At 34.6% G+C, this 24,906-nt stretch overlaps 1 protein-coding gene across 1 annotated transcript in view; it reads left to right on the top strand.

The window, feature by feature from the left end:
- Nucleotides 1-24,906, top strand: part of LOC129744720 (zwei Ig domain protein zig-8-like) — a 237,683-nt gene that overhangs the window by 191,888 nt on the left and 20,889 nt on the right. Inside the window, exons 4-8 of the mRNA XM_055737402.1 lie at nucleotides 8,218-8,295; nucleotides 8,777-8,909; nucleotides 15,038-15,157; nucleotides 15,231-15,336; nucleotides 15,710-15,807. Coding sequence (XP_055593377.1) covers nucleotides 8,218-8,295; nucleotides 8,777-8,909; nucleotides 15,038-15,157; nucleotides 15,231-15,336; nucleotides 15,710-15,807 — 535 coding nt within the window. The remainder of the gene's footprint in view (nucleotides 1-8,217; nucleotides 8,296-8,776; nucleotides 8,910-15,037; nucleotides 15,158-15,230; nucleotides 15,337-15,709; nucleotides 15,808-24,906) is intronic.

The raw sequence follows: 24,906 nt of genomic DNA, 5'->3' as shown, positions 1-24,906 counted from the left end.
TCTCCTGGATCCTGTTCAGGATCACTTTGCAGAGTACTTTAAGGGTTGTACAGATCAAAGTTATGCCACGCCAGTTACCGCACTCTGTCAGGTCTCCTTTCTTCGGGACCTTTACAAGGATACCCTGCATCCAGTCGGCCGGGAATGTTGCAGTATCCCAAATGTCTGCAAAAAGACAGTGCAACTTTTGTGCTGACAAGGCAGGGTCGGCTTTGAGCATTTCAGCAGGAATGCAATCGATTCCAGGTGCTTTGTTGGATTTCATGTTTTTGATTGCCGCTTCTATTTCAGCCAGCGAGGGCGCTTCCGAGTTGACGCCATTAATGTGACTTACTGTGGGCGCCTCGAGCTGCGGGTTCTGTTGGCCATTGCTATTTGTAATTTGGAAAAGTTGATCAAAATGCTCAGTCCAATGCTTGAGCTGATCTGTTCGATCTGTCAGCAGCTGACCTGCTCGGTTTTTCAGCGGCATTCTTGCATTAGTCCTTGCACCACTAAGGCGGCGAGAAATATCATATAATAATCGGATATCTCCAATGGCAGCGGCTCTTTCTCCCTCTTCGGCTAGGGAGTTTGTCCAGGCTCTCTTGTCTCGTCTACAAGCTCGTTTAACTGCCTTTTCCAGCTCCGCATATCGTAAGCGAGCGACTGCTTTGGCTGACCCGGTACATGCCTGCTCAATTCCGACTTTCGCCTTTCTCCGATCATCGATCATCCTCCAGGTTTCATCTGACATCCATTCACTTCGTCTTCCACAAACTTTACCGAGAGTACCATGGCTCGTCGTGATAAAGGCATTCTTGATTCCACACCACTGTTCTTCGACTGTTCCGTCTGTCGGCAGCTCCGAGGCTCGGGATTCTAGCTGTTCAACGTATGCCCTTTGCACCTCTGGATTCTCAAACCGGCGGACGTCGTTTCGACACCCAACTCTCAGTCGTATCTCGCCAAGGACGAGGTGATGGTCAGATGCAATGTCTGCGCTTCGTTTGTTGCAGACATCAAGAAGGCTCCTTCTCCATTTTCGGCTGATGCAGATGTGGTCAATTTGATTTTCTGTTCGGCCATCTCGGGATACCCAAGTGACCTTATGTGCTGGTCGATGGGGGAAGAGCGATCCACCGATCACCATGTTGTTGTTGCCACAAAATTCTACAAACAGCTCTCCGTTTTCGCTCATCTGTCCTAGGCCATGGCGCCCCATGATGCGCTAAAAGTCCTGATTATCGGAGCCAATCTTTGCGTTGAAGTCGCCTAAGTGGATTTGAATGTCACCCTTCGGAATTCTCTCAACCACGCTGTTCAATTGACTGTAAAACTGTTCTTTCTCCTGCAAATCGGCAACGTCAGTTGGCGCATATCAGGAGCAGTAGGTTGTTAGCCTAAAGTCCCTATCCCGCGATGGGGCTGCCATCTTGGACTTAGCTGGCGGGAGCCGCATTTCATAAATTCAGCCGCTTGCTGCAAGACAGACGCTGTTTGAGCCGCCCCTGACCTGGAGAACAGACGCTCGGTTGTTGTTGCACGCCGCCCCTGACCTGGGGAACAGACGCGTGCGGCCACCTTCTCAGTCTGCATGCGACCAAAGCATCCACCGGGGTTGGGTACCCGAGCTCCGCTTAGGTTACTCGCACCCCAGCCGGTACCACGGGGAGGTAGAGATAGGAGTTGTGAATAGCTATATATAGCTATAGCTTATAGTTTTCTTGATATTCTGCATGAAAGAAAAAAAAATCCGAAAAAACATGCCTCAAGAAAAGTGTTGTAGTTCATATATTACTCGTCCAAAAAATATCTGCCTTATGCATATGAAAGCTGAAGTTATTGTCTACATCATGGAGGCAAGACATATTTTTTTTAATTTTTTTTTCTAATGAAATGGTCACAAAAAGATCAAAAAAGTGGTCTGAAAACCCTACTTTTCATTAGATTGCTAGTAAAAATTGTTTGAGCGGTTGTTGGGGCCAATCCCGGTCTGTGCACTGGTTCGGAATTCCCAGACGTTTGGGAGTTCGAACTTGGATTGGTAGCACTTAAAACAAGTGATATGTTCACACGAGAATTATGTATTTACGACACTTACACTGTATCAAAAAATTGTCCGTACAGCACGTACCTTGAAATTCAAACAATCAAACAGTGCACTTTTTCAGTCAATAAAAATACTACAATTACATCATTCGCTGCAGAAACTAGTCCTTTCTGTAGATCAGTATTAAAAATGTTTATGAATTAAACCTTAAAAATAATCCAATTCATTTTGTATAGAAAGTCCCAAAATCGACGTCAAAAAATTGTCCGTACACTGAGGCCTTGGTCAAATATTAGTCAAGTAAACAGTTATATGTCAGTCTGTCAAACGCAGAAACGTGAGTTGAATCTCGGCAAAGACATTTTCCAGTGGTCTGAGCGATAAATACGGTAAAATGAACTTTATCTAGCATGAATCAGTAGATTTTCGTGTTTCCGGATGGCAACGGGTATTTTTTTGTGAAAAGCAGACATTTTCCTGTTAATTAAATCCACAAAAATCAACAAGAAAATGTCTGCTCCTCACAAATAACTCCTGTTGACATCCGAAAACTGATTGCTGACCTGAAGAATGACGGTAAAAGCTTGTCCGAAATTGCAGGTATAGTAAAACGGCCACGATCATCGGTTCAGTATGTCCTTCAGAACTTTGAGAATACTAACTCCCTGGAGACCACTTCAGGAAGAGGCCACAAACTGAAGCTTACGGATCGTCATTATCGCATCATTGTCAGGGAAATCAGTCAGAATCTTAAAATCAGTGCCCCGAAACTAGCAGACAGCCTGAAGAATTTAGAAAACATACAGGTTAATCCTCAAACGGTACGGAATATACTTCATGAGAAAAAATACCGAGGTCGTGTTGCTCTGAAGAAGCCGTTTATATCTGCTAAAACTAGGAAAAAACGGCTGGAATACGCTCAAAAGTATGTCCTGGAACCAGAAGAGTTCTGGCAGAACGTCATATTCACTGACAAAAGCTAATTTAATATTTTTGGGTATGACGGACATGTTATTGTATGGCGTAATCCAAATACTCAATTGGATCTGAAAAATTTGTGACCGACAGTTAAGCACGGTGGTGGTCAAGTAATGGTGTGGTATGCTTTCAGCGCAAATGGCACCGGAAACTTGACATTCATTCACGGAGAAAAATGAATAGATTTATAAGTCATATTGCGCGTCTACAGGAATATAAATATGATTGTTTGGTTCTGACCCGAAACTACGAACAAACCAACCATCAGCTTTTACTATTAGTCTCCAGGGTGTTAGTCTTCTTAAAGTTCTGAAGGACATACTGAACCGACGTTCATGGCCGTTTTACTATTCTATGCGTAATTCGAAGACAAGTAAAAAAATAAATTTTGGACAAGCTTTTACCGTCATTCTTCAGGTCAACAATCAGTTTCCGGATGTCAACGGGTATTTTTTGTGTGGAGCAGACATTTTCCTGTTAATTTAATCCACAAATTGTTGAAATCTACTAATTTATGCTAAATACCGTTCATTTTACCGTATTTATCGCTTAGATCACTGGAATTGTGTTCGCTGAGATTCAACTCACGTTTCTGCGTTTGACAGACTGATACACAACTGTTTTCTTGACTAAAATTTGACCAAGGCCTTAGTGTACGGACAATTTTTTGACGTCGATTTTTGGACTTTCTATACAAACTGATTTGGATTATTTTTAAGGTTTAATTCATAAACATTTTTAATACTGGTCTACGAAAAGGACTAGTTTCTGCAGCAAATGATGTAATTGTAGTATTTTTATTGACTGAAAAAGTGCACTTTTTGATTGTTTGGATTTCAAGGTACGTGCTGTACGGACAATTTTTTGATACAGTGTAGTTGGAACACTGAACGATACAACAAATAGCAAACAATAAGTGGACTGTATCTTGTGTTACAACCGACCGACACGGATGTTTTATTACTTCTGATCCCTAACGCGCTAGCCATCAGCAGTTAACAATAGCCGATCGACCCCGTGCGGCTAAATCTTATTATTTTGCCTAATCTAGGTAGTTACAAATAATATCCACACACGTACATACATATCGCTGCCTGATAGTTCTGCCCCTGTAGATACGTACGACAGGAAAATGGGAGTTGATGCTAATTGTTAATTATACGATTGATTGTTGCTTGAGTCGTGCTGATGTCATTTTGGCGCTAACAGCGGTGATAGAGTTTTTGAAAAAATATCATTACAAATTTTATTCTAATTCTAATTTCGTCCGTCGGTTTCGCTCTCTGCCCAAATCACCACCCACCGTATCTACTCGGAGAGTAAACAAATACGTTTTGCTGGACGCGCTGCTTGTGGTTCTAGAAATTCAGGAATGATTTTACGTTTATAATTTTCATATTTTTGTGAAATCTCACAGCATGAATTGTTGCACCTCACTAGAATGTAGATTAAATTTTCTTTCCAATGAATATACTTTTTATTGGTCCAAACAAAGTAAAAGCACTAAAAATCCGGGTACAACCTGATGGTGGACCTCAAAAACAAATGAAATTTCAGTTTGTAAAAAAATCGCGCAAAGTAGTCAACTTTGAAAAATACCCGTTAATTCAATTTTTGTTGCATCAAAAATCCAAAGACAACAAAATGTCAAAATTAAATAAAATTTGTAATCATTTTTTTCAAAAGCTCTATCACCGTTCAAACAATTTTTACTAGCAATCTAATGAAAAGTAGAGTTTTCAGACCACTTTTTTTAACTTTTCGTGACCATTTAATTAAAAAAAAGTTTAAAAAAAATATTTCTCGCCTTCATGATGTAGACATTAACTTCAGCTTTCATATGCATAAGGCAGATATTTTTTGGACGAGTAATATATGAACTACAGCACTTTTCTTGAGGCATGTTTTTTCGGATTTTTTTTTTCTTTCATGCTGAATAACGAGAAAACTATAAGCTTTAGCTATATATAATGTTCTTAACATATTTTACTGACAATACAAGGTTTTTAGTGATATCAGTTTTGTATGAAGTTCAAAATAATTCAAACGGATTAAATAGATTTTACTTTTGGAGTGACAAAATGACACTCTAAGTCGGAAAAGGGAGTTTTTTGTCCAGGCTTCCAGGGTGCGTCCATAAATAAAGTAAAGATGCAATATTAAAGAACTTTTAAATTCATTTAGGGTCCCCGAGGAAACTTTTCTTTTTTGAAGCTTCTGAAAAAAGTTACAGGCATTCAAACTTGCAATAGTGTCAAAATGACACTCTAATGCGGATGAGGGTTAATGCAGAAAGTGTCAAAAAAAACTTCATTTCATTCATAAATTTGTTGATACCTGCAAAACGATTACATTTATAGTTTTAAAAATATCTTAAATTCAATTTGGTTTAAACTTAAAAAAAAAATCATGAAAATTGAAAAGTACACAAACAAAAAACTTCTACAACTTTTTTCGCAAAACTCAAAATCACTTAAAGTTATGATGTAAGTTAATTATTGATTTAAAACTTTGATTTTAAAATGAAATGACTTTGTTTCCAAGTTTTGTCAAAAAAGTGTGAAACTTCCTTAATTAGCTTTAACCTACAGTACCGTTCATAATTGTATAGAAAATGGAAGCAAGCGCACTGTCACTTCGACTTTGAACTTCCATAACTTTTTACTCTGATGATAGTTTTTGATCAAATTTTTTGCGTTAGATAGATCAACTATCACACTATTATCACACAAAATTTGAGCTCTCTCGAGTTTGTGTGGCCTTAGAAACAGTAATTTTACGAAAATCGGACTGTTTGGACTTTTCTCATTCAAACTGCAATATTTCTGAAACTACGCAACATTTTATATTGAAATTGTTGTTGTATATTGTTGAGATTGTTGAAATATAAAGCTAGCATGTCTGAAGTTTTCGAAAAGTTCTATCGATGAGATCAAAAGCTACGCGAGGTGCAATATTTCAGGCATGAACCTTGAATTGCGATTTCTATAGAATTTTGGACGAATGTTTTCATAGGAAAATCATATTCTCTGTTTAACAACCAGTTAATCTATTTCAACCGAAAAATCACAACAATATCGCGAGATTCTGATTTCAAAACACAAATGGATTATTTATTTCATTTTTTCTTTTCTTCATTGCATTTGCCAGACATTTTTTGTCTGATTGGTGGAGGAAATGATATTGTTCTCATAAATCGTCCAAAATTCTATAGAAATCGTATTTCAAGGTTCATGCCTGAAATATTGCACCTCGCGTAACTTTTGATCTCATCGATAGAACTTTTCGAAAACTTCAGACATGCTAGTTTTATATCTCAACAATCAATTTGCAAAATTTCAATAAAAAATGTTGCGTAGTTTCAGGGATATTGCAGTTTGAATGAGAAAAGTCCAAAAAGTCCGATTTTCGTAAAATTACTGTTTCTCAGGCCACACAAACTCGAGAGAGCTCAAATTTTGTGTGATAATAGTGTGATAGTTGATTTATCTAACGCAAAAAATTTGATCAAAAACTATCATCAGAGTAAAAAGTTATGGAAGTTCAAAGTCGAAGTGACAGTGCGCTTGCTTCCAATTTCTATACAATTATGAACGGTACTGTATATTGAAAAGATAGAAAAATTGAATATTTAGATTCAGGGCACTTAAATTAGTCCAATTTACGTTATAAGCTCATTGCCCCTTGGAAAAAGTTAAATTTTGTGGAAAATGTAAATTTTGTGTGAAATAATTTTGAAGTTAAAATGGTCCGTTTCAAATTCTGTTCTTGTTTAGTTATACTTCTTATAGAAACCCCATTCTAAAGACGAGGTAGGAGTCTTGTATGTCAAGTTTAGAGTTTCAATACAAAAGGTTAATTGAATTGCAAATCAAAATTAACAATTGAAAATAAAATTCAACTCTTGCACAACATGTAGTTTCTTTAATTTATTGTTTCAAGGTTTGGGTGATTTTAAAGTAAATTCTTCCGGAGGCGAGTCAAATTTCTGACTCATTTTTAAACACCTTTTAGGATCTAGTAATTTTCCGATACTACGTTGAAAAGTTAAATAAGATTCAACTATTAGTTGATTTATTACAATCATTTTCCTTCTGACAAAGATTTCAATTTTCATCAAATTGGTTTATGATTCGACCTCTTGCAAATTGTTACTTTCTTCATTTCTATTTCCATTTTAGACGGTATTTTATAATGAATCATTAAAATTCAACGCGTTATCCATTCCTAATGACATTCTCAACTAGCTCTGGGAAAAAAAATCCCTGTTTGAAAACAAATAAATCCCTATTTTAATCTACTTGTATTCTCCGTTGAGTTCAGCCTCTACCCAAGTAAAAAAAAATCATGCGTGATGAATATCATCACTATTGGTCACCCTGAGATGTTGATTACGCCGTAAAGTAGACCAGCAGGCAAACAACTTATCCACCGCTATAATGATGCCAGTTGTTCATTCTTTTGTAATTTGGTTCATCATTAAGCGGGTAAAGTTGTAATTAAGGCAAAATAAAACTCCTCTCTGGTTTAAACTGTTCCCGGAACCACAACTGTTCTTTTTCCTTATCCGAAATGGTCTGATCCAAACAATGCGCAATACATTTAAAAGACGATGGAATTCAAATGCCAATCACTCAAAATTCAACTAATGAATAAGAAGATTTTGGAACGTTCACTTAAAACTTACGTGAAATACAAATGAAATTTAAGCAAACGTCAGAAGGTGGGAGCGACAACTAAGTGGGCATTCAGTAAAACTCAAGTGGTGAGTAAGTGATTATCGACTCGCACATTAAATACTAAATGAAGAGCAAGCAAACTAAACATTAGATTGAGTCTATTTGGGGTCATTCTTGGATTTCTCAAACCCTGGGGTCTAAAAAGCTTCGTTCTGGTCAAAACTCATCCATGATTTTTTGCAGAATTTTTCAGTAACGTTTGCATGTACATGAGCAAATTTGTACAGCGTATATGAGGCACATGAAATGATGAAATTCAATATATTCTTACTTTTATGTGAATCTTCAGTGTTTTAAATGTGATTTTGGGTTCAGTGTACATGCCAAGGCAGTGTCTAAGTTTATGTGAATGTTTTCCGTCGATTTCCTCAACACCTCCGCCTTATGCTGCTGGATCCGTTATTCAAAAGCTGGATTATTTACGGATTGTTTGTGATTTTTTCTCCCCATCTCATCCATATACAACAGGTTTCCTGGATAAGAAAGCGAGACCTGCACATCCTGTCGGCGGGAATGGTTATATACACCTCAGACGAGCGATTTCAGGTAAGATAGATGGGAAGTGGATTTTTCACTTCTTATGTTTTTCGGCTCCTTTCCTTTTTTCGAATATCAAAAACACCGGCGACGATTTGAGAGGTTAATATCGAAGATTGGAGGAAGATTCACCGGCTGCTTAATGAACTTTCCTTCTGCAAAACACATTATGTTCAATCATCTCACGATAGATGGAATTGCTGTTTGAAAACATATTCTTGATGATCGATTGATGGGAAATGGGATAAATTTAATATGTTTCTCATTTGTGCGATTTTTCTTTTCAAGTAGCTTTTGAACCTCATAGTAGATATATCGTTAGAAGTGATATAATAAATTAGATTTTCTGCTTCATTGTTTTGAAGCAATTTCTTCAGAAGATGTTAGGTTTCATATCCTTGTGTCGATTTTGAGCCATTTATATTAATTGCACATAAAATCTATGGAAACCAGCATTCTTTTCAATTTGTTCAAATATAATTTCCCGCAGGTCGCCCGTTCTGACAGGTCCGACGTTTGGACGATGCAGATCAAATTTGCTCAACAGCGAGACTCCGGCGCTTACGAGTGCCAAGTCAACACAGTGCCTAAGATGTCGATGACATTCCAGTTAAATATAGTAGGTAAGTTGAGTTATGGAAACGAAATATTATAACAAAATGTCTTCAAATAAAACCATTGCAATTGTTAGTTTATTCTTTCTGCTATATGTTAATTAAAAAACACATTTAAAACATGAATATCATGATCTATAGTACAACTTTACAACGTTGAATGCTATCATTCCTTAAGGGGGGTGGGAGGGGGGTTGGTAGGGTCTAACGGTAAAAAAACACCATTTTCACTATTTTTTTCTAGAGCTATCGTTCAAACAAATGTATTCAAATTTTTGCATTATACAAAGCATTGTTAAAAGAACATATAGTTATTTTTTCGTTGAAAAATATTGAAAAATTAGCCGGTGACGGAGCACTTTCGAGGATGCCTTTTAGAAAACAGGATTTGCGGTGGAAACTGTATCTCAGCACAGAATCATCTGAAGTCAAAAAATCAGAGCAAAATATTTTTAATAAATGTTTTTCTGGACCCCAACGTTTTTATTTAACTTGAAAAAATTTTTATGAAATTTTTGTGGCTGTTTGAAGTAAAAACTACGATTTTTCACGAAAAAATCCGCCGTTTTTTATCTGTGAAATCTCCCCAAAGTAAAAAAAAAAGAAAACCGTTGGGTCTGGTATTTTATATGTAGAAAATATGTTCCAAATTTGAAAAGAATCGAATAAGTAGTTTTCAAATGACGATGTCCACGGAGTTTAAAAATGTGCTTTCAAGAAAAACGCGTTTGAAGTTTCGGCTCTTGCTTACTTGCAGTATTAGATAGGAGGCGATAAAGGCTTTGCTTCAATTACAGGAGGTTTTGCTTCAATTGACTTGAAAATTTGACACAACATTCTTGGAATGTTTTACAATAAAAAAATAAAAAATAAATAAATCGATTTTTTGAAAGTGTTAGACTATACCCCCCCTCCCCCTCCCCCCCCTTAACTATTTCAAAACCTTGGACCACACCATTGTTAGACAAATAAAGAATTAATATAAGGTACACCAAGGTGAATATGGACGAAGGCTATCGGAACAATATTGTGCATTTTATTATCAAACTTTGATCGATCTCATCGCTATTGGTCACCCTGATGCGGCGCCACTTAAACGCCTAAAGGTATAGTGTCCAGCTGAACCCTTCAACCAACGCTTGAATGATGCCAAGTTTTTTTGTTTTTATGTCTTTATTTTATATTGTTTTAATTCGCGGGAAAAGTTGAAATGGATTGTGAATATGTACGAAATAAAATTTCTCTTTAAGTTTCGGACGTCCCACAGAAAAGTAGTGTATCATTTCCTATCCGCAATAGCCTGGATAAAACAAACTTTTAATTCAGAATGTTGCACAAACTTAAAATGTATACAATAACTGTAAAAATGAAACGATTTTAACAATAACGGATGTTTCCAGCGATTTCTCGCAACTTGCTTTTTTTTTAAACTACGATGTTAAGTTGGTGAGCATCATATTTGATGGCGGTTTTTAAGGAACTGGCTATCTCAGGATGACGAACTGTACATTAAAACAATCTTTACATTTAAAATAATAAGTTTGAATCGTCTATTTGAAATGATGAAAATAATGTATTTTTTTAAACTTAAATTTAGCTTCAACCCCTACTGGGGTAAGTGGGGACGGCTTTATACAGAATTGATATTTACACAATATATCAAATTTATAATCGTGATTTATTACAATTCAACTATATTTAACATTCAGATGATGAAACGTACCGTCAACTGGGGTAACATGTAATTCTTTTCCACTTCAATTGCTTAAAAAATCCACAGATAACCAAACAGCTTATGCATCAATAATGTTAAGATTAATTGGACATAAAATTGACGTGAGATGATTTGCCAATCTCTGCACTGTTAAGCACATAACTTTTTAGTTTTAAAGCAGTATTTTAGTCATATCAACCGAATATGCTCGATTTTTATTGTACTCATACAGGATTAGACAACAAGATCCAAAAGATTAAGTGTTCGCACTACATGACAACAAAATTTAAAAAAAATCATTAAAAACAGGTTGTCTGTACCCAATAGTTGTACTGGAAAATTTGAAGTCGTGCCTTATGTTGTCCGATTTTTTCGAATGGTTGCACATCTCGAAAGCCTTCTAAATTCTCAGCCATCATATGATCTATGGAGCTGATATTTTTTTACGAAAGCTCATTGTGAGAACTTCTAGTTCAAATGCAATCCGATTTGCAGCAGCCCGCCCCTGAAAGATGTCATTCATAAATAAAATTCAAGAGGATCTATGTTGAATTTTCACATATGTGGGAGAGAACTGCAACGGTATTTAAAGCCATTGCATAAAATTTAGTTCATTTGAACAAAATAGATGTCATTTCAACAGATCATCTTCAAATTTCAGAACGTTTTTTTGTAGAAAAATCTTCCGATTCTTTGTATACAATTTTGGAGAAATGGTCCGTTTGGAGGACTTCAGAATCAAGCTGATAGAAAAAAGTGGGGATAAGTAGGAAGCTTAAGTGGTTTACTGCCCGAAAGCTACATTCAATAAACACTTATAAGACATTTAAGTTGCACGATTTATAAAAATAAATTTGACAAAGAATCAAATCAAATCAAAGTCTGATGTCTGTGGTGCGTTCAGTATCCAAGATAATGAGTTGAAAAACTGATTATATCTTGGTCAAATATTAAGTTATTAACTAGTAAAAGCGATCTGATGAGTTCAGTTTTTGACTTTTTGCCGCCTCAAACCCCATAGTGCGATCGGTGGTCAACCGTTCCTCGAATCGCTTAATCACTAGCGACACCGTGGAATTCGCGATTCCCAACGTTTTAGCGATGGAACAATGCGGGAAATCCTTGTTCTCGTAAAGAATGCGCAAGATTTTATCACGCACGAGCTGATCTTTCGACTCCATTTCCGCGAGTTTTGATCACAAGACTTTAAAACTTGCAGGATGTGAACAATGCGCTATGAACTAAATTCACCCAAATTCTCATCAAATTCTACCCAACGGTTTGAAAGTTAAAGCAATTTCACAGTGTGGCAATTTCATCGTGGACACCCTTAAAGACACAGGAATTTTGGCTTAGCATCGCTGTATTTCAATTGACAATAAACCGATTTTCTTAATTCCTTAATCATTTTTGTCATTTTTCGAACTCCTCCTCGTGGTGCGTTTACGGGATATTGTCATCGTGATTTCTCTCAAATCTTTAAAAATCACGTAGCCGCGAGTGCAGGGATGCATCACAACCGATTTTCCGGTATTTATACCGATTTTTGACGAAATTTTTGACCAAGAATTGGATTTCGTTCCAATTTTTTAAAAATTCGTTTAGAAAGATTTTTCTTCAAAACATATCTAAAACTATCGTTTTTTATTTTGTTTTTTCCTAGTGTCTTATAAGCCAGCAAGTCTCAGCGTTGTCGCTTGCATTCTTGTCTTCTATGCCAACTGTTTTGAAATCGAATCCTAGTCATCGAATAACATGGTAAAGCTTGCCAGTTCACCTGATTTTAACCGGGCTTGCCCGGTTATTAAGTATAAAATTTAGGAAAGATTTCATTACAAAACAGCCCGGATTTTGTTCGGATTAATTCACCTTATTTGCCAAATCAAACAAAAAATAGCTTATTGTATTGTATTGGATATTTTTTATGCGTCCAAAACGAAATATTTTAAGTCATTTCTTCAAAAATAACTATGAAAGGTTTTATGGAAGCCTTAAATACGATTGCTGCTGCTACGATGCTGATAAACTTTGATAGAAAATTTATTTTTTTAATGTTTTTTTTTACTTGATTTTTGTTAAGTAATTCCTGAGTTCTGACCAATTTTGCTGGATATTGCCCGGATTTTGGTCGATAGCTTTGAATTCAAATGACTGGATTTGCCAGGTGTTTCGTTGAAATAGCTCGGATTTGTCCGGCCCGGATACGTGCTAAAAAAATTCTGGCAACCTTAAACATGGTGGATAAGAGATTATAGTAAAGTTTAAGACGTTAAAAGATCATATTTGAGTTTTATATATAAAACTGAGGAACCGGGATAAGTGAATACTCGTGATAAATAGCACAAGTTAACTGATTTAAAAACTGTCCGAGGTGCAAAGAAAATGAAAACTTATTTTTTAGAACTGATTACAAATATTCATGCAGTTTTTTTTGTTTTGGAGATGAAATTCATTTAATAAACTTGGGCACTTGTTTTTGGAAAAGCAATAAAACATTACAAATATATTAAAAGAGGGGTACTCACTCAATAATCAACATTGCTGAAAATCCCGAGCAATTTTGACTTCAAAAAAAGTTATTGAAGTTTTCTTTTTATTTTGATAATAAATCTTCAAAACCGGCAATTTTTAAGACATTCTATAGAAATTTAAAACATGAATTTTTTATTCTTCAAAATCATAAGTCTAATCGTTTCGCAGTCTTCAACAAAGCTGTTAAATGTGTTAAAACATATAATATCCAATACTCAATAACTTTCTTGAAAGAGGTCAGAAATAGCGTTAATCTAAACTATCCAAACTTCTGAAATTGTAGAATTCCAAAATACCAAAACATCTAGGCTAGATTAAATCCATAAAAAAATACTGATAATGATTGATTCAAAATCAGCTTTTAAATTTCATGTTTGTTTATCAGTTTATGAGTTATCAAAGGTCAAATTTACCCAAAACCAATTTTAACATTTCCACACGCCTTTTCACCAAAACTAAAGGTGGTATACAAAACCAGACAAATGTTTTGAATTCAGTGCGCCAAAGCCTTCCAAAATCACTCATTAAAACACAAGCACCAAGAATGCTGTTCCCCTGTGTAATTTATAGTATAAAGAAGTAAGTAGCATAAAAATACAATATGATAATAATTTTTGGATTGAATTACACATTAAAGCCGCAGTGGTTCTTTAACCAAGAAGTTTAAAGCCACAGTGGCCGTCAAGAAGAGAGTTAAAGATTTTGTTACTCCCGTGCAGTGATGCCACATAAAATCGGTATTTTCTAGCCCGAAAAAAACGGTATTCGGTATGAAAATTCCAAAAATCGGAAAATATACAAATTTTTTTCCAAGCTTTTTAAAACTAGTTTATTACAAAATATTTTTGAAACGCTATTTTGCTAGTGTCTTGAATTGAAATCATCATATTTTTGGTTAAAGAGCCACTGCGGCTTTATATTGAGTGATTCAATCCAAACATTATTATCATATTGTATTTTTATGCTACTTACTTCTTTGTACTAAAAATTACACAGGGGAACAGCATTTTTGGTGCCTATGTTTTAATGAGTTATTTTTGAAAACTTTGGTGACCTGAATTCAAAACATTTGTCAGGTTTTGTATATCACTTTAGTTTTGGTGATAAGGCGTGTGGAAATTTTGAAATTGGTTAGTTTGGGTAAAATCGATCTAAGACAGCTTATAAACTTATAATCAAACGTGAAAACTTAAAGCTGATTTTGAATCATTTCATCATCATTATTTTTTTATGGATTTATATCTTGCCTAGATGTTTTGGTTTCATTGTATCGTTTGTTGCTACGTGAAGGGTGCGAGATCTGTACACCAACCTGCTGAAAAGGTTGATCAAACTGATTGGAATCTAAGCATTCAGTAAATTCGAAAAACGGTGCTTCAAATTTTCGAAACACTACAAAAAAAGAATATCAATAAAAAAGAGATTCTAATGAATCTCTAAGTATATAAAAAAGTAGATAATTTGAGTCAAAATGTTGAAAAAATCACGATTACAAAATACCGTAATAGTCAGTTTATTATTAAAGCGATGCAAAGCCAAAATTGGGTGTAGTTTTTGAAGAAGGTTTTTTTTTACTGGAAGTTCCGGGATAGCAGCCAAAAGTTCCTTTGGACCCCCAAATATTTATAGCTTTATGGATGAATTAATTCTAGGAAATTTCATAAATTATAAAATAAACGCAGAAACCTATCAGAAGTTATATGCATTTAAAAAAAATCTTTTTTCGGGACTTTATTTATTTAAAATCAGCTACTGTTAATCTGATAACATTTTAACCTTATTTTTAAATACTGAAAATATGAATAAATCATCTATCTAAATTCTTTTTGTTATAAACCCACACTATTTTTTTTTATAAAAAAAATCAATTAATTTTTTTTCAATTTTTCAGAGGCAAAAGCTCTCATCCTCGGACCAACAGACATATACGTAAAAATCGGTAGTGCGGTGACGCTTACCTGTATCATAACGCAGGGTCCTCACGATTTGGGTACCATCTACTGGTATCGAGGCAAGTTTGACTTAATTGCATGGATTAGGGATCATTCGTTCATTCTAAGAAATTCCCCTTTCATTCTACACAGGATCCAATATCATCAAACCCACAGAGTCCCACCCAAACGAGTCGTCGATTGTCTATCCTCCCCGGATATCGGTCGAGCTGAAGTGGACGGAAGCGCTCACCTCGAGGTAAGCTTATCAAAAGTACTGACACAAGCTCATTAGCTGGCCGTTGATGTTCGGTATTTTGTACAATCTGTTATCCTCGAGTTTTGCAACTAATTTATAACGTCATTAGCCATTGCTGCAAAGTGCATTCTCCAAATTTGGCCAATTAAATTTACCGGCAACAGGACAACTTGCTATGTGGATTTGAATGTATGTTATTTTAATCCTTTTAAGTTTAAAATCCACGAAGCAAGTTTTAGCAGCATTTGGGGCTGCTAAAAGTTAATCCGATTTCCACAACTGCCCCCCTGTGTCGTCGTCGTTTGCTAGCCATTCATAAATTTGTGTTTTTTCATCCTTCTTTTTCTTCCCCCCGCTCTACTGTCCTCATTAGACTGAAAATACTGGACGCCAAACTGTCGGATTCCGGCAACTACACCTGCATGCCGACATCGGCCGAGGCCAGCAGCGTCATGGTGCACGTTCTCAATGGTAAGTTTTAATTAGAGTTTTTCAGTTCCAAATTAGTGATACCATTCATCGGAGGAAATTTCAACCAATGGGATGATTTGGTGCTTATACCGACTTAGTACCAGGCTGATGAACTGGAATTGCGCTGATGTTTATTAAATTCGGAGAACTGATAATATTGAGCCACTTTGATATCGGAGGAAAAGTGAAAAAAGCTTGCAGTTGCATATAATGTTGCATAATTTTTATAAATTTTTTGTAGGTCTCGAAAAAGGATATTGAAATATATTTTCTGTGGAAATTTTATGCATGAACGAACACTCATTAACTCAAACTGGCTTGGAAAACATACTTTTCACTGAGCTGGATAAAACAAAACCTGTTCTCTGTATTTATTTTTGTTTCCTCCGGTAACTTCCATGGAAAATAAAATAATGCTTATAATTTCTACATTTCGAGAAAATTTATTATTATGGCACCGTTTGTGCGCTTCTTTTGAAATGTATTTAAATTTTTTCAGATAATTTGGCAAAAATGCAGAAATTTTAGTTTAGGGTATCAGATAAATCATTTCATAGCATGGATACAAAAAAAATGACAGTTTTAACAAGGTTTCAATTTTAAAAATCACGCACGAACTATTGACCGGTGTGGTAGAAAATCTTATATTTTCGTAGGAAAGAGAAGAAGAAGAAAAAGAGAAGGAAAAACAAAATTAGAATATGATGATTGGCTTTGGTTTGATGCCAAATGTTACCCCGTCTTATGTGTTGTAGTCTACAATGATTACTTAATAAACAAATAAAGGCAGGGTTGGGTTTTAGAAGGTTAATCTTGAATTTTTAGAAAAAAATTGTGAAGTATTATAAAAAACTATACAGAATTGGAGCCGCAGCTTAGGGCGTAGAGGGTAGCCTTCAAGTATTGAAAAAAATGCTTAATTACTTTTGAATTAATTTGGCAACTATAAAAGCAAGTTGATCGGTTCAAACTTAATCAAACTTTTTGAAAGCTGAACTTGACAGTCGAACATACAAAAGGCTTCACATTTTTCTAAAGTTAGAACCCGAATCTTAAATTATCATTGGGTCTGGGTTTGGGCTTACCAGATGCCCTACTTTACTATGATATCTCCTACTTTTTACCATCCGTCCTACCATCCTACTTTTACCCGACATGTCGTACTTTTTAGATACCTAGACAACCAGAAGTCGTATTTTATTTTACAGATTATATCGTATAGAATCTTCTTTAAACTCATTTTCGTATATCTGCACCTACAATGTGCGGCTCATGCATATTCTTTACCGTATTTAAATACATTGCATGATTTTATTACGGCAAAACAATCCAAATCAATAATATGTGTGCTAATGTACCTATATGGCCTCCAAAATGATACGTACATATATACTGGTTTTGCTGCATTATAAACGATATGTTTACACTTTTATTTGCACGTTTATTTGTATTGCAAATTCAGAATACCCACCAAATGGTTTTCTGGGTAGATGGCTGGGCCATGGTCTATTTCGTTCATTTTACTAAAATCATATTGATTGTTACACCCACATCCATAAAAGAAGAGGATTCAAAAACCCAATACCTGTTCCAAAAATGCACTGAAAAGTGTACTGTGCCAAAGATGATTGAAAAAGCACTACTGACTTAAAGATTCGAGCTCCCAAGCAAAATGAGAAACCAGAAAAACAAGCCAAGCAAGAAATACTTTTTAAGTGATTTTCATCTTATTGGATAATTCATTCAAAAAAAAAAATAAGAATCGAACTCACTGCAAGATCTTATCTCGGTTTGCCAGTCTTACCTCGTGCATTATTTGAGTCGGTTAGCATACGAAAGTGTATTGTCCAATTGCTTCAGCCACCAACGATTACCAAAAAAAAACGCACTACAACGTGTTTTATTATCATCCTCCTTTTCCTTTGAATGTTTACCTTACTTTCTCCATAAATGTAGATTTGTAGATCATTTCCGGCTTCAAATAATAAATCAGTATCGAAAGTCTACCCATATTTTTTGGCAGCTAATGAATTCAAAAAGCCACGAAGTGCATCTCGATTGAGGAAAAAAGGTCAAGAAATTTTTTAATAAGATTAAAAATGCCTTGACTATGATATATTCAAACATGACCAATATTGTCGAATTAAATCCAAATAAAGATTTTCATTTTAAAATTTAATTATGAAAAAAAGAATTTATTTTTCAAGCAAATGTTCAAATTTTCTTAATTCCTTAGGATGCTTGATTTTTTTAAGGTAGACATCGAATCTCAACGAATGTTAAACTGGATCACAGTTTTTCCTGAATGATAATAATTTAAACGAATATGAACTGATTGTTCGAAGCTCGTTTCATTCAACATGTTTTTCGACAACTTGTTAAAACAAATTCTTCTGTCAATCAATCCAAATCTATGGAATCTTGTGCAACCTTCTGGAATAATTTGTTGATCTTATTGGGTGATCGTACACACGAATTACCTGGGTTGATCTACTAGGTCTCAAATAAATTATTATCTAAATTATTAATTCGAATTGTTATGTCCACCCACAATCATGGGTCACACACAATTATTAGTCACCGATCATTAGAACTGCTGATATCTACTAAACCAAAAGAAATTATATCATAATATTATTTTTAGTTAATCGACAATATCATCAAAATGCTTCAAAAATATTACTTGTGCGTTTTATAACAGTAAAATTGCTGTTTGAATACTTTTTATCAAAGGTGACCTATAAGCTGTGGAACTATCGCATAAAATTCCAATGTTATAAGATAGACATCTTAAACCGTTAAGCCCTTTATGCGGGAATTCCAAAGATTCCAACCAAATGCATTGGTCCCATATAAGCACAAAAGAAGAGCTTACATTTTCCAAATAAAACTGAGCGAATGATATGCGAAAATTCAATAATATTTAGCAAAATAAAAGTGACCCATAATTGTTACAGAATCCACCAAATTCCACACAATCATGGGTCACTTTTTCACAAGTAAAACAAAACATTTCTTGGTTGCTAGCTCAACCCAATTGCCCCTTGAACGTATACTAGCAAAGAATGCCCCTGAATGTTTGCCAGAAACTTGTTGATTTTCATGTTGATATTCGGGTGTTGCCATGGACTTCTATGTGACTAATAATTGTGGGCAATATGACTAATAATTGTTACAAGCTTCAATTTTGACCCATTATTGTGGTTTTGAAAAACGTTGATTGTTTCGGTAAATTATTTTATTTTTCAACAAAATTGGAAACAAAATCATGTTTGAAATCAAAGAGGGAATGTTTAATGACTGAAATTCATGCAAAGCTTGATGTTTGGTCCACTAACACCCGAATGAACGAACATTTTGTGGTGAAATGAAACGTTAAGTGACTAATGATTGTGGGGAGACTGTATATTATTGTTATAAATAAGATGGGTTATTTTTCCCTTCTAACAAAGCCGCAATTTGGAATTCATAATTAGCAAAAAAAATACCGAAATTTAAAAGACTTTTTCTTAAAAACCAATAGACATGTTTTTACCCAAAGAATTTATTTTCAAAGATTGATACTGAATACTTTTGACTTTAATAAAGATGCTTTGCTTTAAAAATGAAATGTCTCTCCTCTGTTTCTCTACAGTCATTTTTAGTCATCATTAATGAGTGATTTAGATTTTTTTTAATACAGGGAAAAGTTATATTTATTATATAATTATTGGTTTCTTTAGTTACATGAAAACTACAATTGCAGTAAATTTTTTAGTCTGTAAAATCTAATTTTCACATTTTTCTGAAAATAAGGATGCTGCATACATTTAGGGGTTAAATAATACTACGAAAAATTCTAAACGCTGAAATCATAAAAATAAATGTTTGGATGAATGAAATTTCAATGTTTACAAACGCGTGATGCAAAATATATTCATATTCCAGCACATGGAATCGAGAATTACAAGGTGTTTCTTTGATTGGCATTTTGTTGCATTTTACCCCAGACACCTAACTGAATTATAAAAAATTTTATTAAAAAAATGTAGTGATTATTCGAAAAATATGTTTACACCAACAGTGTTGGTATAGCATCAGGAAACCAGTAAAAGTTTGTTGGTAGTCCGTCATACTGGGTAAAGTTTTTTTCGGCATCGGAAAATATTAAAATTTGATTTTTCAAATCTATATATATAAAAATGAATTTCTGTCTGTCTGTCTGTCTGTCTGTTCCCTATAGACTCGAAAACTACTGAACCGATTTGCGTGAAACTTGGCGGTGGAGGTATTAGAGGCCAGGGAAGGTTCCTATTATGGTTTGAGACCCCTCCTTCTCTCAATAAGAGAGGGAGGGGCCTCCCAAACAAAAGACAATTTTTTGCATAACTGGAGTACCCATCAAGCAAATGGTATCAAAATTGGCATGGGGTGGTATTTGAGTACGAAGAATATTCCTATGAATATTAGCTACCCCTCCCTCCTCTCAGTGGGGTGATAGGAAGGGGGGATCGGGGCTACCTTACAATTTTTCATATAACTCGAAAACTAATCAAGATATTGGAACCAAATTTGGCACGGGAAGGTATTGGGATACGAAAAATATTTCAATGATTATTTGAGACCCCTCCCCCTTTTTTGTAGAAAGGGGGAGGGGGCCTCTTTCATATTTTTTTCATAAATCAAAAACTAATAAAGCAAATGGAACCAAAATGGGCATGGGAGGGTATTTGGATATGAAAAATATTTCTATGATTATTTGAGACCCATCCCTCTTTCCAGTAGGGAGAAATAAACAAGGGAGGGGCCTCTTTCATAATTTTTTACACAACTCAAAAACTAATTAAGCAAATGGAACCAAATTTGGCATGGGCGGGTATTTGGAAACGTGACATGTTCTAATGATTGTTTGAGAACCCTTCTTCTTTCCAGTGGGGAGAAAGGAAAGAGGGAGGGGAGTTTCATACAATTTTTACATCATAACTAAAAAACTACAACAGCAAATGGAACCAAATTTGGTATGGAACCGTATTTGGGTACGAGATGTGCTTCTATGAATATTTGGTATCCCTCACCTCAAATCCCCCTACCTTCAAAGAGGTGGATGAAAAGGGGGAGGAAAGGTCTCCCTTACAATTTTCAGTATATTTGGAGAGTTGATCGAGCAAATTTTACCATATTTGGCATATGAGGGTATTTGGATTCGAGAAATGTTTCTGTCATAAATTGAAGCCCCACCTTTTTTTCAGCGGAAAGATATTAAAAGGGAAGGGGGAGCTTCCATGTAATTTTTTTTTTGCATGACTCGAGAATTTATCGAGCAAATGAAACCAAATTTGGAATCAAAAAGTTTTTGAGTACAGAAAATACTTTTTCTGTGTGAAACAATTCCTTTCTTGCAGTAAGATGATAGAATTGGGAATATAGGAAGGGAAGAGGGGCTTACATTTAACTCTTTTTTTTTTAAATCCGAGAAATGAACAAAACTTAACATGAAAAATCATTTTGGTATGATTCTATGATTATCTGACACACCATCCTCCTTTCAGTGAGTAGGTACACAGGAGAAGGGAGGTGAGCCCAATACAATTGTGTTAGCATATGTTCTCAATTTATGCTAACGAAGCCAACAAATGGAAACGAATATGGCATGGAAAGGTACTTGGTTACGAGATATGTTTCTACGATTGTTATAGATCCTTACGCTTTACAGTGCACAGTGGTGCAGAACATCATTCTAGCTGTACGAAATTAATAGCGCCCAGGGATGAAGAGATAGACATTTGATGTCTTCAGCAACATTATTCAGTTTTTCAAGGAGCATATTCTAGTGTCAAAATTTTTGCCGAGGGGTCCACCGATAGCGAGATAAAAATGCTAACTTTTTTGTTTTTTAAATTAGGGCTTTGATGTTTTCGACAAAGTTGTTTGTCTGATCAAAATAGATAAGTTTGTTGAATATGTCAAAGTCCTATCACATTACCCTCAGGAGTTACAGTCAAAGTAAAAAAAATCTCTTGAAAAAACAGTTTTTTGAACCTGACACGTTGTAGATTGGATAAAATAGTTCGCTGTCTTTGAAACAAAGTTGTAACAAGGCACGATCTACAATTGTCTCATACATTATGATGAGCTTAGAAGCTACTGAAGCCCTATAGAAAGCATTTACTGTATTTTATTGGCAATTTTGGAAGGCTCGTTCATCGAAAAGTGCACATTTTCGCAACACCCCCTTTTTTGTGATTATTTTTTATGATAAGCGGAACCATTTCCATTTAAAATTAGCGCGGAAATCGGTGGAACTAGTAGAGATTTTAATGATTGAAAATACACATTTTATGTAAAAATTACCTATTTTACTTATAGAAAAAACGTTAAAACATTTAATTTATTTATAAAATGTTGCAGTTTTCTTTTATATATTTTGTTTTATCAAAAGGCATTTAAATTTGATAAAAACTTATGACTCAACGAAAAGACAAAAGCGAATTGCTTGTAAGATTGGTTACTTGGATACAGTTACTTGGAACCAGTTGAAGCAGTTATATTGTAATGGCAAAATTCTATTATTCAAATACTAATTTAGTGTTCTACCAAATTTAACAGATAAGTTCCATTCATTTTTTTGAGGTTTAAATGATTTGAAAAATCGAATTTAAATGTCTTTTAATAAACCAAAATGTATAAAAGAAAACTGCAACACTTTATAAATAAATTAAATGTTTTAACGTTTTTTCTATAAGTAAAATAGGTAATTTTTACATAAAATGTGTATTTTCAATCATTCAAATCTCTTCTAGTTCCACCGATTTCCGCGCTAATTTCAAATGGAAATTATTCCGCTTATCATAAAAAATAATCACAATAAAGGGGGTGTTGCGAAAATGTGCACTTTTCGATGGACGAGCCTTCCAATATTGCCAATAAAATACAGTAAATGCTTTCTATAGAGCTTCAGCAACTTCTAAGCCCATCATAATGTATGAGACAATTGTAGATCGTGGCTTGTTACTACTTTGTTTCAAAGACAGCGAACCATTTTATCCAATCTACAACGTGTCAGGTTCAAAAAACTGTTTTTTCAAGAGATTTTTTTACTTTGACTGTAACTCCTGAGGGTAATGTGATAGGACTTTGACATATTCAACAAACTTATGTATTTTGATCAGACAAACAACTTTGTCGAAGACATCAAAGCCCTAATTTGAAAAACAAAAAAGTTAGCATTTTTATCTCGCTATCGGTGGACCCCTCGGCAAAAATTTTGACACTAGAATATGCTCCTTGAAAAACTGAACAATGTTGCTGAAGACATCAAATGTCTATCTCTTCATCCCTGGGCGCTATTAATTTCGTACAGCTAGATTGATGTTCTGCACCACTGTGCAGTGTAGAGAGGGGAAGAAAGGAGGAGGGTCTATATAAATTTTTGTTGTAAAGCTTAAAAACTTATCAACCAATGAAACTATACTTGATTTAAGAGGATTTTTGGGAACGGTTTGTTTGTTTAGGTATGATAATTAAAAATCACGACCTGCATTCAGCAGGGGGTGAAGGTAAGGACAGGGGAGGGGCTCTCTTATCAGTTTTTCAGCATAAATCCACAACATATCAAGAAAAAACAACCATATTTTATAAGTTAGATGGTTTGCGATTAATTTGATACCGTCTAGACAGCTTCAAATTATCAGATCTTTAACACAAATTTATAGAGCGAGATTTTGAAAATTCGTTTAAGTTATCTTTGTGTTGAAATTCGGAACTCCAGCTGCAGCTCTCATTTTATAGCGGTTGCTCATAAATTATGTTATAATTTGATTTGAAGTAATGCCAATAAAACAATAAAAATTTGAATAATTTCTGAAAATATAATTTGATTTTGAAAGGTGTAGCAAAGCACACCGGGTCAGCTAGTTTTATATAAAAATAAAAAACTTTGAAAAATGCGAAAAATTATGTCATCATCATTTTGTTATCATTAAAAGATAACTTTATTACAATTCATTAAATTAAAAATTGATTCAGTGTGGTGTTATATACATGTTGCATCTAACACCGCTTTTGCATGATGCCCCGTTTGACGTTATGAGACTAATGTGAAGTCTTTAAATCACTTATATTTTTTTCAAATTGGTACGTTATCAGGTGTCCTGCTTTTGGTCTCTCTTTTTTTAAAGCTAACCTACTTTTTGTTTATTTTTCCTACGAAAATTCCTTCTTCTCTATAATTTATTCTGTTTAGCATATTCAGAGTAGAGCTTAGAGTTATTAGGAAGTGTCGGGAACAGGCATATAAGTAAAGGAGAAATCGCATACTTGAATTTTTTATCGTTCTTGAGGCAAACTTTTGTAATGTATAGGCACTAGCTCTGCATGCCGGCAGATATACATTGAATTTTTTTTCCAAAAATTTACGTAAAAAGTTCAAATTGCTTTCACATTAATGCAGACATTTAAAAAGTGCATTTCAAACATGTTTAACTGCACTAGATTAAATTCATAAAAAATCAAAATTATTTTACATCCTATTTCAGTACCATAAACAGCTCAAATTTTCGATTAATTTCAGAAAAAAAACCTTCAAATTTATTACTTTAGTTCCTAGAGAACAGGATAAAATTTCAATTTTTTTTAAATTTATCCGTGTATGAATGCTTTACGATACAAATCTTTCCTTAATTTGGCTTACAATATCTTTAAATACCAGTTCTTAAAACTGATTAACCACTTATTATATTTCAAAAATGTAAAAAAAATTACCCAAGAGTATAATGTAACGACTTATCAATCCATGTACTCAAATTAAAGGTTGAATACCAAAAAGAAGTCGTTCAAATCAAATAATCCATGTGTGTGTTTAATAAGAGCCGAATATTTCATCCGATTGAGACGCAAATTATCACGCGGGGTTTTATGGAAAGTTCAATAGATCTATCAACTCAAATTGAAGAGTAGAAAGTGAACCGTTGAAGTTGATATGCATTAAAATTGTTTTGAAGCATACATTTGCAAACGGGGGTTAATAGAAATGGCCATTTAATCCTCGCTCGAAATCAAAGTTATTGATTAGAAAAATATAAACTATATAAACTACCGCGAAACGGGGTAAAATTGATAACT

This window comes from Uranotaenia lowii, chromosome 2 (genome assembly GCF_029784155.1).
Source record: "Uranotaenia lowii strain MFRU-FL chromosome 2, ASM2978415v1, whole genome shotgun sequence".
Taxonomy (NCBI): Eukaryota; Metazoa; Arthropoda; class Insecta; order Diptera; family Culicidae; genus Uranotaenia; species Uranotaenia lowii.
The sequence above is the reverse complement of the archived record's forward strand: the minus strand, read 5'-3'. Positions and strand labels throughout refer to the sequence as shown.